This window comes from Oncorhynchus mykiss, chromosome 2 (genome assembly GCF_057628025.1).
Source record: "Oncorhynchus mykiss isolate SJ-2025 chromosome 2, ASM5762802v1, whole genome shotgun sequence".
NCBI classification, from domain to species: Eukaryota; Metazoa; Chordata; class Actinopteri; order Salmoniformes; family Salmonidae; genus Oncorhynchus; species Oncorhynchus mykiss.
In genome coordinates, this window is record NC_143023.1 from 39,090,790 (window position 1) to 39,106,913 (window position 16,124).

Sequence of the window (16,124 nt, forward strand, 5' to 3'; positions counted from 1 at the left end):
CTAACCTCAGCTCCTTTATCAAGCTTTCGATCTGACGCTAACTATCACAGATATTGTGCCCCAATGGAAGTGTGTGTGTGTATGTGTGTGCGTGCGTGCGTGCGTGCTTTCTCAGCGGTGCTCTGTAAGAGAACCCATGGTGACTTATGGGGCACATGTATAATGTAACGGCAACTCTGCTAGAAAGCAGCTTGGGCCATGGTGGTAATTCACCCAAGAGTCAGTGAAATGTGTGTGTGTCTGTGATTCCTCAGAACGAATCATCCAGTCCTCTTCCAATTTCTGGGTGGTCAGGAAGGTCAATGAGACAAAGGGTCAGACCCCCCCCCCCCCCCCCCCAACCTCACCCACGTTCTCGCCACCCTCCGTCCCCTGGTGGCAAAGACGTGGGTGACTAGGGGGTCAGCCAGTCTTGGCCAGGGGAGAGTCAGCAGAAAAGGAGCTGAGGGGAGAGAGAGGATTGCAAGGAGGAGAGAGACGAGTGCAGGGAGGAGAGAGATGATTGCAGGGGGGAGAGAGAGGAGTGCAGGGGGGAGAGAGAGGATTGCAGGGAGGAGAGAGAGGAGTGCAGGGAGGAGAGAGAGGAGTGCAGGGAGGAGAGAGAGGAGTGCAGGGAGGAGAGAGAGGAGTGCAGGGAGGAGAGAGAGGATTGCAGGGAGGAGGGAGACGAGTGCAGGGAGGAGAGAGACAAGTGCAGGGAGGAGAGAGAGGAGTGCAGGGAGGAGAGAGAGGAGTGCAGGGAGGAGAGAGACGAGTGCAGGGAGGAGAGAGAGGAGAGAGAGGATTACAGGGAGGAGAGATAGTATTGCAGGGAGGAGAGAGAGGATTGCAGGGAGGAGACAGAAGAGTGCAGGGAGGAGAGAGAGGAGTGCAGGGAGGAGAGAGAGAGGATTACAGGGAGGAGAGAGAGGAGTGCAGGGAGGAGAGAGAGGATTGCAGGGAGGAGAGAGAGGAGTGCAGGGAGGAGAGAGAGGAGTGCAGGGAGGAGAGAGAGGATTGCAGGGAGGAGAGAGAGGATTGCAGGGAGGAGAGAGAGGATTGCAGGGAGGAGAGAGAGGATTGCTGGGAGGAGAGAGAGGAGTGCAGGGAGGAGAGAGAGGAGTGCAGGGAGGAGAGAGAGGATTACAGGGAGGAGAGAGAGGAGTGCAGGGAGGAGAGAGAGGTTTGCAGGGAGGAGAGAGGAGTGCAGGGAGGAGAGAGAGGATTGCAGGGAGGAGAGAGAGGAGTGCAGGGAGGAGAGAGAGGATTGCAGGGAGGAGAGAGAGGATTGCAGGGAGGAGAGAGAGGAGTGCAGGGAGGAGAGAGAGGATTGCAGGGAGGAGAGAGAGGAGTGCAGGGAGGAGAGAGAGGAGTGCAGGGAGGAGAGAGTATTGCAGGGAGGAGAGAGAGGATTGCAGGGAGGAGAGAGAGGATTGCAGGGAGGAGAGAGAGGATTGCAGGGAGGAGAGAGAGGAGTGCAGGGAGGAGAGAGAGGATTGCAGGGAGGAGAGAGAGGAGTGCAGGGAGGAGAGAGAGGATTGCAGGGAGGAGAGAGAGGAGTGCAGGGAGGAGAGAGAGGAGTGCAGGGAGGAGAGAGAGGATTGCAGGGAGGAGAGAGAGGAGTGCAGGGAGGAGAGAGAGGATTGCAGGGAGGAGAGAGGAGTGCAGGGAGGAGAGAGGAGTGCAGGGAGGAGAGAGGATTGCAGGGAGGAGAGAGAGGATTGCAGGGAGGAGAGAGAGGATTGCAGGGAGGAGACAGAGGAGTGCAGGGAGGAGAGAGAGGATTGCAGGGAGGAGAGAGAGGATTGCAGGGAGGAGAGAGAGGAGTGCAGGAAGGAGAGAGAGGATTGCAGGGAGGAGAGAGAGGAGTGCAGGGGGAAGAGAGAGGAGTGCAGGGAGGAGAGAGAGGAGTGCAGGGAGTAGAGAGAGGAGTGCAGGGAGGAGAGAGAGGATTGCAGGGAGGAGAGAGAGGAGTGCAGGGAGGAGAGTGAGGAGTGCATGGAGGAGAGAGAGGATTGCAGGGAGGAGAGAGAGGAGTGCAGGGAGGAGAGAGAGGATTGCAGGGAGGAGAGAGAGGATTGCAGGGAGGAGAGAGAGGAGTGCAGGGAGGAGAGGAGTGCAGGAAGGAGAGAGAGGAGTGCAGGGAGGAGAGAGAGGAGTGCAGGGAGGAGAGAGAGGAGTGCAGGGAGGAGAGAGAGGAGTGCAGGGAGGAGAGAGAGGAGTGCAGGGAGGAGAGAGGAGTGCAGGGAGGAGAGAGAGGAGTGCAGGGAGGAGAGAGGAGTGCAGGGAGGAGAGAGAAGATTGCAGGGAGGAGAGAGAGGAGTGCAGGGAGGAGAGAGAGGAGTGCAGGGAGGAGAGAGAGGATTGCAGGGAGGAGAGAGAGGAGTGCAGGGAGGAGATAGAGGAGTGCAGGGAGGAGAGAGAGGAGTGCAGGGAGGAGAGAGGAGTACAGGGAGGAGAGAGAGGATTGCAGGGAGGAGAGAGAGGATTGCAGGGAGGAGAGAGAGGAGTGCAAGGAGGAGAGAGAGGAGTGCGGGGAGGAGAGAGGATTGCAGGGAGGAGAGATAGGAGTGCAGGGAGGAGAGAGAGGAGTGCAGGGAGGAGAGAGAGGAGTGCAGGGAGTAGAGAGCGGAGTGCAGGGAGGAGAGAGAGGAGTCCAGGGAGGAGAGAGGGGAGTGCAGGGAGGAGAGAGAGGAGTGCAGGGAGGAGAGAGAGGAATCCAGGGAGGAGAGAGAGGAGTGCAGGGAGGAGAGAGAGGAGTGCAGGGAGGAGAGAGAGGAGTGCAGGGAGGAGAGAGAGGAGTGCAGGGAGGAGAGAGAGGAGTGCAGGGAGGAGAGAGAGGAGTGCAGGGAGGAGAGAGGAGTGCAGGGAGGAGAGAGAGGAGTGCAGGGAGGAGAGAGGAGTGCACGGAGGAGAGAGAGGAGTGCACGGAGGAGAGAGGATTGCAGGGAGGAGAGAGAAGATTGCAGGGAGGAGAGAGAGGAGTGCAGGGAGGAGAGAGAGGATTGCAGGGAGGAGAGAGAGGATTGCAGGGAGGAGAGAGAGGAGTGCAGGGAGGGAGATAGAGGAGTACAGGGAGGAGAGAGAGGAGTGCAGGGAGGAGAGAGGAGTACAGGGAGGAGAGAGAAGATTGCAGGGAGGAGAGAGAGGATTGCAGGGAGGAGAGAGAGGAGTGCAGGGAGGAGAGAGAGGATTGCAGGGGGGAGAGAGAGGATTGCAGGGAGGAGAGAGAGGAGTGCGGGGAGGAGAGATAGGAGTGCAGGGAGGAGAGAGAGGAGTGCAGGGAGGAGAGAGAGGAGTGCAGGGAGGAGAGAGGAGTGCAGGGAGGAGAGAGAGGATTGCAGGGAGGAGAGAGAGGAGTGCAGGGAGGAGAGAGAGGAGTGCAGGGAGGAGAGAGGAGTGCAGGGAGGAGAGAGAGGATTGCAGGGAGGAGAGAGAGGAGTGCAGGGAGGAGAGAGAGGAGTGCAGGGAGGAGAGAGGATTGCAGGGAGGAGAGAGAGGAGTGCATGGAGGAGGGAGAGGAGTGCAGGGAGGAGAGAGAGGAGTGCAGGGAGTAGAGAGCGGAGTGCAGGGAGGAGAGAGAGGATTGCAGGGAGGAGAGAGAGGAGTGCAGGGAGGAGAGAGGGGAGTGCAGGGAGGAGAGAGAGGAGTGCAGGGAGGAGAGAGAGGAGTGCAGGGAGGAGAGAGAGGAGTGCAGGGAGGAGAGAGAGGATTACAGGGAGGAGAGAGAGGAGTGCAGGGAGGAGAGAAGAGGATAGTGACCTGGATGTATGCGTTGTGGGTGACCAACACTGTACCAAACCCTGGTTGTATGCCTTCTTCCTTTGACTGGCAGCCCTATGCCCTAATTATATGTCCTTAAAGGCCCACTCTGTGATTTTTATGATTACTTATGATTATTTAAATGAATGATTTAAACCCATTGATTCTTGAAGAATAGAATTTATGTGCCTCTCTTGAGCAACATGTTGAATATACGGTTGACCTAGAAAGATCAGTGTGCCCTTGTATGGCTGTTTGTCCTTGGGGTGTGCACTGTGCTGTGTCTCCGCCCTTCTCTCTCCTCCTTATCCTTCTCTCATCTTTCTCCCCTCCTCATCCGTCTGTCCCCCTGTCAATCTCGTCCTGGTGTAATTGCTTGTTTTTTTGGTCACCAGGCCAGTCCTCCCTCTCTCTCTCTGTCTCTGTCTCTGTCTCTCTCTCTCTGTCTCTCTCTCTCTCTCTGTCTCTCTCTCTCTCTCTCTCTCTCTCTCTCTCTCTGTCTCTCTCTCTCTCTCTCTCTCTCTCTCTCTCTCTCTCTCTCTCTCTCTGTCTCTCTCTCTCTCTCTCTCTCTCTCTCTCTCCCTCTCTCTCTCTGTCTCTCTCGCTGTCTCTCTCTCTGTCTCTCTCTCTCTCTCTCTCTCTCCCTCTCCCTCTCCCTGGCGTTGATTCATAGAGCTTGTAAAGGTGACAGTGGTCCCTCTCAGTCCCTTTCAGCTGGAACAAAGCAGGTGACAAGAACACCTCCCTCGACAGCTGACCTGTTGGTCCCCGCTCCGCCTCTCCTTGCCTGGGCTTGGAGGGGGGGGAGTGGGTCTACTTTCGAGCATGTAGCCTGTTCCTTGTAGTGGGGGGGGGGGGGGGGGTGTCCTTCTGCTAACCCTCCCCCCTAACCTAACCTCCCATGTCCCCCCCCCCCACAGCCCATCCTTGGTGACCTGGATACATGCTCTCTCTGACACTTGAACTACTTAGCTGTGTCACCTTCAACGCCCCGACAGCACCTCGGGCGCCCATCCTGTTTGTGCATCAGCTGTACAACGGCCTCACAAAATAAAATATCTCGGGTTTAGTGGTCTCGCACCGCCCCGTTCGAAGCATCCAGGTTCATATCTCTAATTTTACGTAATCCTGGGATTGGGATTGTAAAGGATGCGGTTTGAAAATAATTTATCTTAAAGCCAATGTGTTTTTCACAGTGTTGTCATTGTGCTGTCATGTTTGATACAGTATAATTGACTGAGCTGGCTGATGCTTATGTCCAATCCAGGTTCGACTGTCCGCTATGTCTAGGATGATATGTATTCAAATCAAATCAAATCAAATGTATTTATATAGCCCTTCGTACATCAGCTGATATCTCAAAGTGCTGTACAGAAACCCAGCCTAAAACCCCAAACAGCAAGCAATGCAGGTGTAGAAGCACGGTGGCTAGGAAAAACTCCCTAGAAAGGCCAAAACCTAGGAAGAAACCTAGAGAGGAACCAGGCTATGTGGGGTGGCCAGTCCTCTTCTGGCTGTGCCGGGTGGAGATTATAACAGAACATGGTCAAGATGTTCAAATGTTCATAAATGACCAGCATGGTCGAATAATAATAAGGCAGAACAGTTGAAACTGGAGCAGCAGCACAGTCAGGTGGACTGGGGACAGCAAGGAGTCATCATGTCAGGTATTCCTGGGGCATGGTCCTAGGGCTCAGGTCCTCCGAGAGAGAGAAAGAGAGAAGGAGAGAATTAGAGAACGCACACTTAGATTCACACAGGACACCGAATAGGACAGGAGAAGTACTCCAGATATAACAAACTGACCCTAGCCCCCCGACACATAAACTACTGCAGCATAAATACTGGAGGCTGAGACAGGAGGGGTCAGGAGACACTGTGGTATTCCCTCTAAATGCTGTATGTTCAGTTCAGTGTTAAGGCAGTTCAGACAATGTTAAGGTTGAATTGTGTAATTGATTGGTCGGTGCTGCATGTCGGTGCTAAAGGTTAATTCCTCCAACTCCTGGCGTCAGTAATGCCACTTAGAACCCCCCCCCCCCTCCTCCTCTACCCAACACCACAGGATGTGCTGGCTGGAGGCATTGATCCACTGATCAATATATACAGTTGAAGTCGGAAGTTTACATACACCTTAGCCAAATACATTTAAACTCAGTTTTTCACAATTCCTGGCATTGAATCCCAGTAAAAAAATGTCTGAATAATAGTAGAGAGAATGATTTATTTCAGCTTTTATTTCTTTCATCACATTCCCAGTGGGACAGGCGCTTGCATACACTCAATTAGAATTTGGTAGACTTGCCTTTAAATTGTTTAAACTTGGGTCAAACATTTCGGGTAGCCTTCCACAAGCTTCCCACAATAAGTTGGGTGAATTTTGGCACATTCCTCCTGACAGAGCTGGTGTAACTGAGTCAGGTTTGTAGGCCTCCTTGCTCGCACACGGTTTTTCAGTTCTGCCCTCACATTTTCTATAGGATTGAGGTCAGAGCTTTGTGATGGCCACTCCAATACCTTGACTTTGTTGCCCTTAAGCCATTTTGCCTCAACTTTGGAAGTATGCTTGGGGTCATTGTCCATTTAGAAGACCCATTTGCGACCGAGCTTTAACTTCCTGACCGATGTCTTGAGATGTTGCTTCAACATATCCACATAGCATCATGAGGCAGAAAAATTATCTATTTTGTGAAGTGTACCCGTCCCTCCTGCAGCAAAGCACCCCCACAACATGGTGCTGTCACCCCCATGCTTTACGGTTGGGATAGTGTTCTTTGGCTTGCAAGCCTCCCCCTTTTTACTCCAAACATAACAATGGTCATTATGGCCAAACAGTTCTATTTTTGTTTCATCAGACTTTTCTCCAAAAAGTACGATCTTCATCCCCATGTGTAGTTGCAACCCGTAGTCTGGTTTTTTATGGCGGTTTTGGAGCAGTGGCTTCTTCCTTGTTAAGTGACCTTTCAGGTTATGTCGATATAGGACTCGTTTTACTGTGGATATAGATGCTTTTGTACCTTTTTCCTCCAGCATCTTCACAAGATCTTTTGCTGTTGTTCTGGGATTGATTTGCACTTTTCGCACCCAAAGTACGTTCATCTCTAGGAGACAGAACGCATCTCCTTCCTGAGCGGTATGACGGCTGCGTGGTCCCATGGTGTTTATACTTGCGTACTATTGTTTGTACAGATGAACGTGGTACCTTCAGGCATTTGGAAATTGCTCTCTAGGATGAACCAGACTTTTGGAGGTCTACAATTTTTTTCTGAGGTCTTGGTTGATTTCTTTTGATTTTCCCATGATGTCAAGCAAAGAGGCACTGAGTTTGAAGGTAGGCCTTGAAATACATCCACAGGTACACCTCCAATTGACTCAAATGATGTCAATTAGCCTTTCAGAAGCTTCTAAAGCCATGACATCATTTTCTGGAATTTTCCAAGCACGCATCCAACCCGGAAGCCAGCCGCACCAATGCGCCGGAGGAAACACCGTGCACCTGGGTGCACCTGCGCCCAGCCCGCTACAGGAGTCGCTGGTGCGCGATGAGACAAGGACACCCCTACCGACCAAGCCCTCCCTAACCCGGGCGACGCTAGGCCAATTGTGTGTCGCCCCACGGACCTCCCGGTCGCGGCCGGTTACGTCAGAGCCTGGGCTCAGGGAACCCAGGGACTCTGATGGCACAGCTGGCGCTGCAGTACAGTGCCCTTAACCACTGCGCCACCCGGGAGGCCCCAAAACTATAGTTTGTTAACAAGAAATGTGTGTAGTGGTGAACAACAAGTTTTAATGACTCCAACCTAAGTGTATGTAAACTTCTGACTTCAACTGTAGCTGCATCTGTAGAGTACACTACACTGACGACTCCAAGCTGTTGGTTGTATGGTAATGAGGTAGGCTAAAGGCGTTCGCATGCTTCCCAGCCAAAACAGTTTCTGGACAGGTATTATGACAACATTTTGTGACGGTTTTGATCGTTTTGGACTTCGGCTTCGGTTTTTTCAGCTGTTCGGGCGCCCACATTTTTTTTTCTCGGCGCAAGCTGAAGTGCCTGTTGTGATTCAACGAGTGACGACTCCACTTGAGACATACTGCACCAAACAGTACATAGTCAGATGTAAAATTGCGAGACTAAGATCTCTTCGGCAAAACATTTCAAAATGAATGCCAGATATTTTTTAATGATCTTAGATTAATTCTGACTATTTTGAGGAAGTGTATACCGCCTACGGCATCTCAAAATGGACAAACAGTACAATTTTCTCGTTTTTCAAGGTCTTTAAGTATGCAAGCACACTGGCTGTGTATGTGTGTCTGACTGACTGACTGTCGTTTTGTCAGTCTGCATTCTCCTGTGTCTCTGACACTATAATTATTGTATTCTTTATTCTCTCCCCATTCCATCTCTGTTGTGGCTTTTCCCTCGTTCTCTGTAGGGAGGCCACTCTCATCTGGAGAAACGGCATCAGAGCCTCCCTTCAATAGCTCCCCTTCCTTCTTTTTATCTTATTCTCGCCCGAGCCTCCATCTTGTTTGGCATCACTTCAAATAATGCAGTGTGCTTCTCTCTGTCCTCACGACTCGCTGGTTAAAGGAATCAGTCACTCAGAACACTCAAAACACATATTAAAACACGCATCAGCCTCTCGCCGGGGCCAAATCACGCTGTTCAAATGTTGTTCTTCCACCGGGAGTACGGGGACAAGTGAAGAGATGGGATGTGCAACATTAACTTGATTCGCGGCGGCGACTGAGTGACACCCCATAAACCTCAGCGGGCAGGCAGGTTGCTGCTAGGCCCGGCAGACAGCACCCCGCGGATAATGTGACACACGCTAGCGATGCCTCCTATATGCCACACACACACACACACACACACACACACACACACATACACACACACACACATAAGCGCACACACACACGTACACATACTCGTTTTATGGTCATGTATAAAACATCACAGCATTGAGTTATTGTCCTCTCCGGTTGGCTTCTTGGCTCTTAGCAGTTGAGCGTTGGCATAAACCGGTAGCAGTATAGCGGTGGCTAGTGGGTCTCTGTAACTTCTGCTGTACTAAATGTCAGCCTCCCATCCAGAGGGACAGGCGTCCTAGTTGTCACAGCACTTGTTCTATAGACTGTCCATAGACTGACCTTGGTGTTTCCGACTGAAGTATTCATGACTATGTGTTCACTCTGAATTATGGAGACTTGGTTTCCTGTCGTGTCATTATACTTCTCACGGAAGTTGAATGTTAGTTTCTATTGCGATGAGGCCTGCCGACCGTGCACTTCAGGAGATTAGTGAGATTTTGCATTTCATTTTTAGACGTGTATTGTTACAGGTTTGCGCATAAATACATTACGCGATCCATCCAGAGAGATATAGGGAAATAGAAGGACAGGAGAGAGAGGGGAAGAGAGATGAGAGACACAGACAGAACGGGACAGACAAAGACATGGAAAAAGGGAAACAGTGGTAGGATATAGGGTCGACTCTGATAAACAAAGAGGCCTTCTCAAGGAGTGGGCAACTGATACAGCTCTCCTCTTCTCCTCTGTCCGGAATGAAACCGGCATCGCTCGGCCACAGTCATCTACACTAATATTTCACTCTGATGTTACGTGTCATTCATGGGGAACGCACAAAGTATCGCCCCCCCCACGAGTGAGTGTCTCCTTTTCCTGTTCCTCTCCAAATCCTTTTCCTCTGGATAGATTGTGCACGTCTGAATCCTCTGAGCTGCTCTCAGCCTTAAACAATGCCATTTCTAACACCGTTCCCATCGCCTTGGCAACTCCATAGCAACCTGTGGTCTGCCAGGGCATGGTGTGGATCAATTAGCACCATATGATGTCTCACCACTTCTTGTCGCCCATTGTAGTATCTTGATTTTCTCTTATTTGTGTATTTACTTTTTTTTTTTTTTTACAAATATTGCGCACTAGATTATTTTTCATATGAAGTTAATGGAGTATTTCGATATATATTCTTTATGTTATGCTCTGCTATTACATAAACTTTGCCAGTGCCCTGCAGAACTTGATTTAAAAAGGAATAAAGAAACAATAGAGAGACAACATGTCATTAAAAAGAAAGGAGGACCAAGGCACTCTTTATAAAATGTATAGAAATGCCTTTATTTGTAAAGAAAACTGTCTAAATCTGACGTGTTTTGGTGTTCTCTTGAACAAAGCATTTCCCCATCAACCCTGATTGAAGACACGAGGGCATGGTTACAGAATAGTTAATAGTCATTTTTCTACAAGAATAAATGGTAACTGGTGCTATAAGTATAGTCCTAATTACTCAAATGTCCATTGACAGAATGTTATCAAAACCCAATGCACTTCATACTGCTTTGCCATTAACACTGCTCCATATCTCTGTGTTTTTCCCAGGTATCGTGTCCAAGTCGTTCGAGTGTCGTCTAAAGGGCCAGGGAGCCACGTTCGTGGAGGTTGACACAGCGTTTGACGGGGCCTTCCCGGTGCGGAGGGTGGGCTCCATGGAGGGGCTGGAGGGCCAGGAGAGTGTCCAGCAGGTGATTATCATCCAGGGTTACGGCGATGGGGAGATGGCCTTCGACCAGGCCCTGGAAGAGTCAGCCGCTGCCACCCTGCGGGACCTGGCCATGGCGGGCCAGGTGGCCGAGGTGCTCCACATCACCGAGGATGGCCAGGTCATCTCCTCAGGGAGGGAGGTGTCTGCAGGCGGGGCACATCACCTGGCCGGAGGCACCACCCAGTACGTCCTGCTGGAGTCCGGCGGGTCTGCAGCCGGAGGTGGAGGTCACGGGGGAAGGGCGATGCACCACCACATGGTGTCGGAGTCATCCACGGCTCTGGATGCCCTCCTCAGTGCCGTCAGCGAGATGGGCCAGCAGGAAGAAGACAGCCAAGAGGTCATGACCCAGGAAGTTGTGTCAGAGGTCATGGAGCGAGTGGAGGAGGAGGAGATGGAGGTGGAGGTGAAGACGGAGGAGGAGGTGTGCGAGGAGCAGCAGGTGCAGGAGGAGCAGGTGGTCCAGGAGGTGCTGCAGTTTGCAGCCAGCCAGCTGATGATGAAGGAGGGGCTGACCCAGGTGATCGTCAACGATGAGGGGACCCACTACATCGTGACAGAGCTGGATGATAACACCCTCCAGGTGGAGGGGACCATGTACACCCAGCACCAGGGAGGGGAGGACGACCAGCAGAGTGAAGGCGTTTCAGAGGGCCAGGCTGGGGAGAGGATGGTCTACTACCTGGATGGAGCTCCACACAACGTGGTTCTAGAGAAGGTGGAGGTGGAATAGTCAGTGACTGTGGCAAGTTTCCTTGATTCCTCGAGTCCTCTTTCCTCACCTTCTCAAAAGCAGTTGGATAAGAAGTTATAGGGGAGTGACCTCTGACCTTTTCATCCATTGGGTTTTGAGAAGGAGGAGAGAGGATGCAAGAAATCAAGGAAATGCAATTGAGACTCTCCCTGTGTGATGAACAAATGTCCAGCTTAAAGCCCTTAAGAGTCTTTCTCTGTCTCTTTCATGGAAAATGTCATTATTTTTTTTACATAGCTTTATCTCCATTTTGTAACGATTTACTCAGGATAACCTTGACATCTATGGAGTTATAGTGAGGGGCGAAGTTTATTGCTAACATTATTTAACATATGCATAATTTTACAGTCAATGCCAGAATTACCACTTGTTTTTGGAGTCATGACTGGAAATACATAGGCTATTTTCACATGGTTCTATTTTTTGAAATGTGTTCAATTACAAAAATAATAATTTTAAGATGACATTTCCAGCAGGACATTTTCCCATTACCTAGAAAGACTTACAGTCTTTAAGTTGCATGGTTTGGTTTTATTGAAAGTTAGAGAATAATAACAGCTTTATTTTCAAGGACATTTTCACCCCAAAAAAATGATATTTTGGTATTTGTTTAATTAGTCCATTATTGATACAGTCCCACAAGGTTTTGCATGTCATCAATCACTTTTTGAAGATATATAACTTTCGAAATATAGAAATACAGCCGGTGTGATGCATTTTGCATCATGATGCAAAATGCAGCATCATGTGGTGTCAAATGCAGCATCATGTGGTGTCAAATGCAGCATCATGTGGTGTAAAATGCAGCATCATGTGGTGTAAAATGCAGCATCATGTGGTGTCAAATGCAGCATCATGTGGTGTCAAATGCAGCATCATGTGGTGTCAAATGCAGCATCATGTGGTGTAAAATACAGCATCATGTGGTGTAAAATGCATCATCATGTGGTGTAAAATACAGCATCATGTGGTGTAAAATACAGCATCATGTGGTGTAAAATGCATCATCATGTGGTGTAAAATGCATCATCATGTGGTGTAAAATGCATCATACCTGCTGTACTTCTGTATTTTGAAAGTTACATCTCTTGAAGACTTGATTGCGGACATGCAAAACATTTCTGTACTATATCAACAATGGACTAATAAAACAAATACCAAAATATCGTTTTTTGGGTGGAGTTTTCCTTTAAGTAGTGAATTAATTTGCAATTAAAAATGTAATTCTTTTTTTTTTTGCTCATTTAAAAAGGTACATTAATAGGTCATGTTTTGATAAGACCGGCTATTACAACTTACCTTGCTGAATCTAGGACCAATAGTATTTTGGACATCGAAAATATCCAGGAGGCTGATTGGTCTAAATCCAGGGGCAGTCCAATGATTGGCTTTTCTTTCAGCAATTGCTCAATATGGTCAGGATGCTGATTGGTCTGAATCCATGGGCAGTCCATCTGTTTTTCAGGATGTTCTCAAAATGTGTTTCTGATAATCATAATTCAATTCAAGTTGACAAGTATTTTTTTTTTCATTGGCTTTACTGCTCTCAGTCAATGTAAATATATGTTTCTGTAAATGAAATTGTAATGATACTGGCATTTGAGTAATGACAATAAAGCTCAATCTTCATTTGGAGAGGTGTTAGTTCACCTCAAGTTTTCTTTGACAGTGATACAATCTCCTATTCACATAAACCACATGAACTTACATGCATCAACTGGCATAGGAGCTTCGACCAAGTGTGTTTCCAATCACCATCATCATGATCATCACCATTGTCATTATCACCATCATCATGACCACCATCATCCTAATCATAATCCGCCTCTCCCTCGGTCAGCCCCCTATTCTCTCCCTCCATTGTGTTGAACAGAACACTCACATTCTTTCTCCTTACAGTATTCAAGAGCTGGAAGAGGGAATCAATATTCACTTAGGGCCGTAGTACAGCCTCGGCTCTGATTGAGTGAGTGGGAGCCCAGCATGACGGCTATGAACACAATGCCGAAGACTGGCTTTCACACAGGGGCCATCAGGAGATCATCCCTTTAATGTAACACACAGCCAGGTGTGTGTGTGGAGAGAGAGAGAGAGAGATGTGGGCTGGCTGAGAGGAGTGGATTACAGCTGGTTTGAGTGAGTGAGGTGAGAGACGAACAGCAACAGAGAAATCCCCCTCATAACCACCGTTGGAAGGTGAGCCTGTAATTTCACATGGCATACTGTATGTCTCTCTGCTACACAGGACTATAGCACAGGACCCTGCCTCAGCTAAAACCTGCAATCCTAGCTGTCTCCTTTCACACTTTCTCCTCCCAGTAAACGCACAGTTAACACAATTAGATCACGTGAATCACCACGGTGTGTGGGTTTCTATGTGTGTATTGCTGTGCGCGTGTGTGTACGTGTAATATGCTTGTGTATGTGCATGCGCGCGGCGTGTTTCTCACTCTCTCCACCCTGTGCGGCTTCCTAATCAGAGACGGGTGGTTCATTATTAGCTACAGCAGGCCGTGCGTGTGACATGGAAGAGGGAGAAATTAGCAGCTGTCACCGAGTGATGAGTTCATTTCCTGACAGACCCGGTTCGCCCGAGTCCGTTAGAGACGGCGGGCAGACGGTTGATGGAAACCTGCCGCTGCAGCTTAATTGGCGAGCCGGGAAAGGGCAGAGGGCCGGTGGGGGGGGATATCCTCCCTCTCTTTCCATCACTCTGTGGGGGCAGACGGGAGAGCGAGAGGAGAGGGACAGGGGGTTGGGATCTCTCTGAGTATGATAAATATGGCAATTCTGTTGAGTTCACCGTCTATAGAAAACATATCAGCCCGTGGATCATTTTCTTAATGTCTCTGCTATTAGTTTTGCGGCCCCTTTGGCAGTATTAGCATTCTCGCCGATACTGATACACTCTGGCTGTGTGTTGTGTCCTGGGGACAGCATGCAGGAACAATTTTATTAAAGGGACCTGTTTGTTTTGTGGTCTACCTTCTATGTTATGTGGTCATGTACCTGGAACGTGAAGGCAGCTGAAGAGATGTACAGTAAATTCTATATTTTCTAGTCAATCATTGTATCAGTACTCTTAACTGAACTGTAATTTCTGGAGTCTGTGAAAGCTGATATAATGCAGCAGCAACAGATCAGGAGTGGTTCATCTCTTTAAGGAATGATGGGGCCTTCCATCTCCCTCCCCCCTGTATCCCTGGCTTTGTTCACACTGATCCAGCGCAAGCACCCCCCCAACCCTCCTGCCATAGACCCACTGACACACCTACCTCAGCATGTGACATACATTGACAGCCCCACTCCATTCCTGAGCCACTCATAGCAGGCGTTCCCCCACAGAACCCCCACACACACATGCGCTCAAGCATGTCCACAAACACACACAAGCACCCCTGAAAACACATCAGGCCCACAGACATGCGGTGCTCTCAACACTTCATTAAGAGAAGCAGTGATTGAAAAACGATCCGATTAGCTCACAATGAAGAGCGGTGTGACCGAAATAACTGTCGTTTCAACCTTGAATGAGAAACAACTGTAAGTGCTTTTAATTAGACACGAGAGGGAGAGAGATTCCCCTCCTTCCCCAGCATGCAATGTTAATAAAAATAAATAAAAAAAGAAATCACTTTATGAAAACTTTGTTGAAGTAAAAGAGTGGCAAAACATCCTTAAATGTTGTTCCATTTAGATTGACAATATTACATGTACAGTGCCTTGCGAAAGTATTCGGCCCCTTGAACTTTGCGACCTTTTGCCACATTTCAGGCTTCAAACATAAAGATATAAAACTGTATTTTTTTGTGAAGAATCAACAACAAGTGGGACACAATCATGAAGTGGAACGACATTTATTGGATATTTCAAACTTTTTTAACAAATCAAAAACTGAAAAATTGGGTGTGCAAAATTATTCAGCCCCCTTAAGTTAATACTTTGTAGCGCCACCTTTTGCTGCGATTACAGCTGTGGTATGTCTCTATCAGTTTTGCACATCGAGAGACTGACATTTTTTCCATTCCTCCTTGCAAAACAGCTCGAGCTCAGTGAGGTTGGATGGAGAGCATTTGTGAACAGCAGTTTTCAGTTCTTTCCACAGATTCTCGATTGGATTCAGGTCTGGACTTTGACTTGGCCATTCTAACACCTGGATATGTTTATTTTTGAACCATTCCATTGTAGATTTAGCTTTATGTTTTGGATCATTGTCTTGTTGGAAGACAAATCTCCGTCCCAGTCTCAGGTCTTTTGCAGACTCCATCAGGTTTTCTTCCAGAATGGTCCTGTATTTGGCTCCATCCATCTTCCCATCAATTTTAACCATCTTCCCTGTCCCTGCTGAAGAAAAGCAGGCCCAAACCATGATGCTGCCACCACCATGTTTGACAGTGGGGATGGTGTGTTCAGCTGTGTTGCTTTTACGCCAAACATAACGTTTTGCATTGTTGCCAAAAAGTTCAATTTTGGTTTCATCTGACCAGAGCACCTTCTTCCACATGTTTGGTGTGTCTCCCAGGTGGCTTGTGGCAACCTTTAAACGACACTTTTTATGGATATCTTTAAGAAATGGCTTTCTTCTTGCCACTCTTCCATAAAGGCCAGATTTGTGCAATATACGACTGATTGTTGTCCTATGGACAGAGTCTCCCACCTCAGCTGTAGATCTCTGCAGTTCATCCAGAGTGATCATGGGCCTCTTGGCTGCATCTCTGATTAGTCTTCTCCTTGTATGAGCTGAAAGTTTAGAGGGACGGCCAGGTCTTGGTAGATTTGCAGTGGTCTGATACTCCTTCCATTTCAATATTATTGAAATTGCACAGTGCTCCTTGGGATGTTTAAAGCTTGGGAAATCTTTTTGTATCCAAATCCGGCTTTAAACTTCTTCACAACAGTATCTCGGACCTGCCTGGTGTGTTCCTTGTTCTTCATGATGCTCTCTGCGCTTTTAACGGACCTCTGAGACTATCACAGTGCAGGTGCATTTATACGGAGACTTGATTACACACAGGTGGATTGTATTAGTCATTTAGGTCAACATTGGATCATTCAGAGATC

General features: G+C 48.7%; 1 protein-coding gene across 2 annotated transcripts in view; it reads left to right on the forward strand.

Annotated features, from left to right (window-relative positions):
• znf407 (zinc finger protein 407) overlaps positions 1-12,692 on the forward strand; it is a 202,267-nt gene extending 189,575 nt beyond the window's left edge. For both annotated transcript variants that reach the window (XM_090199397.1, XM_090199400.1), the window contains exon 9: positions 10,147-12,692. In XM_090199397.1, coding sequence (XP_090055523.1) covers positions 10,147-11,042 — 896 coding nt within the window. In that variant the 3' untranslated portion in view covers positions 11,043-12,692. The remainder of the gene's footprint in view (positions 1-10,146) is intronic.
• Positions 12,693-16,124: the final 3,432 nt, after the last annotated feature.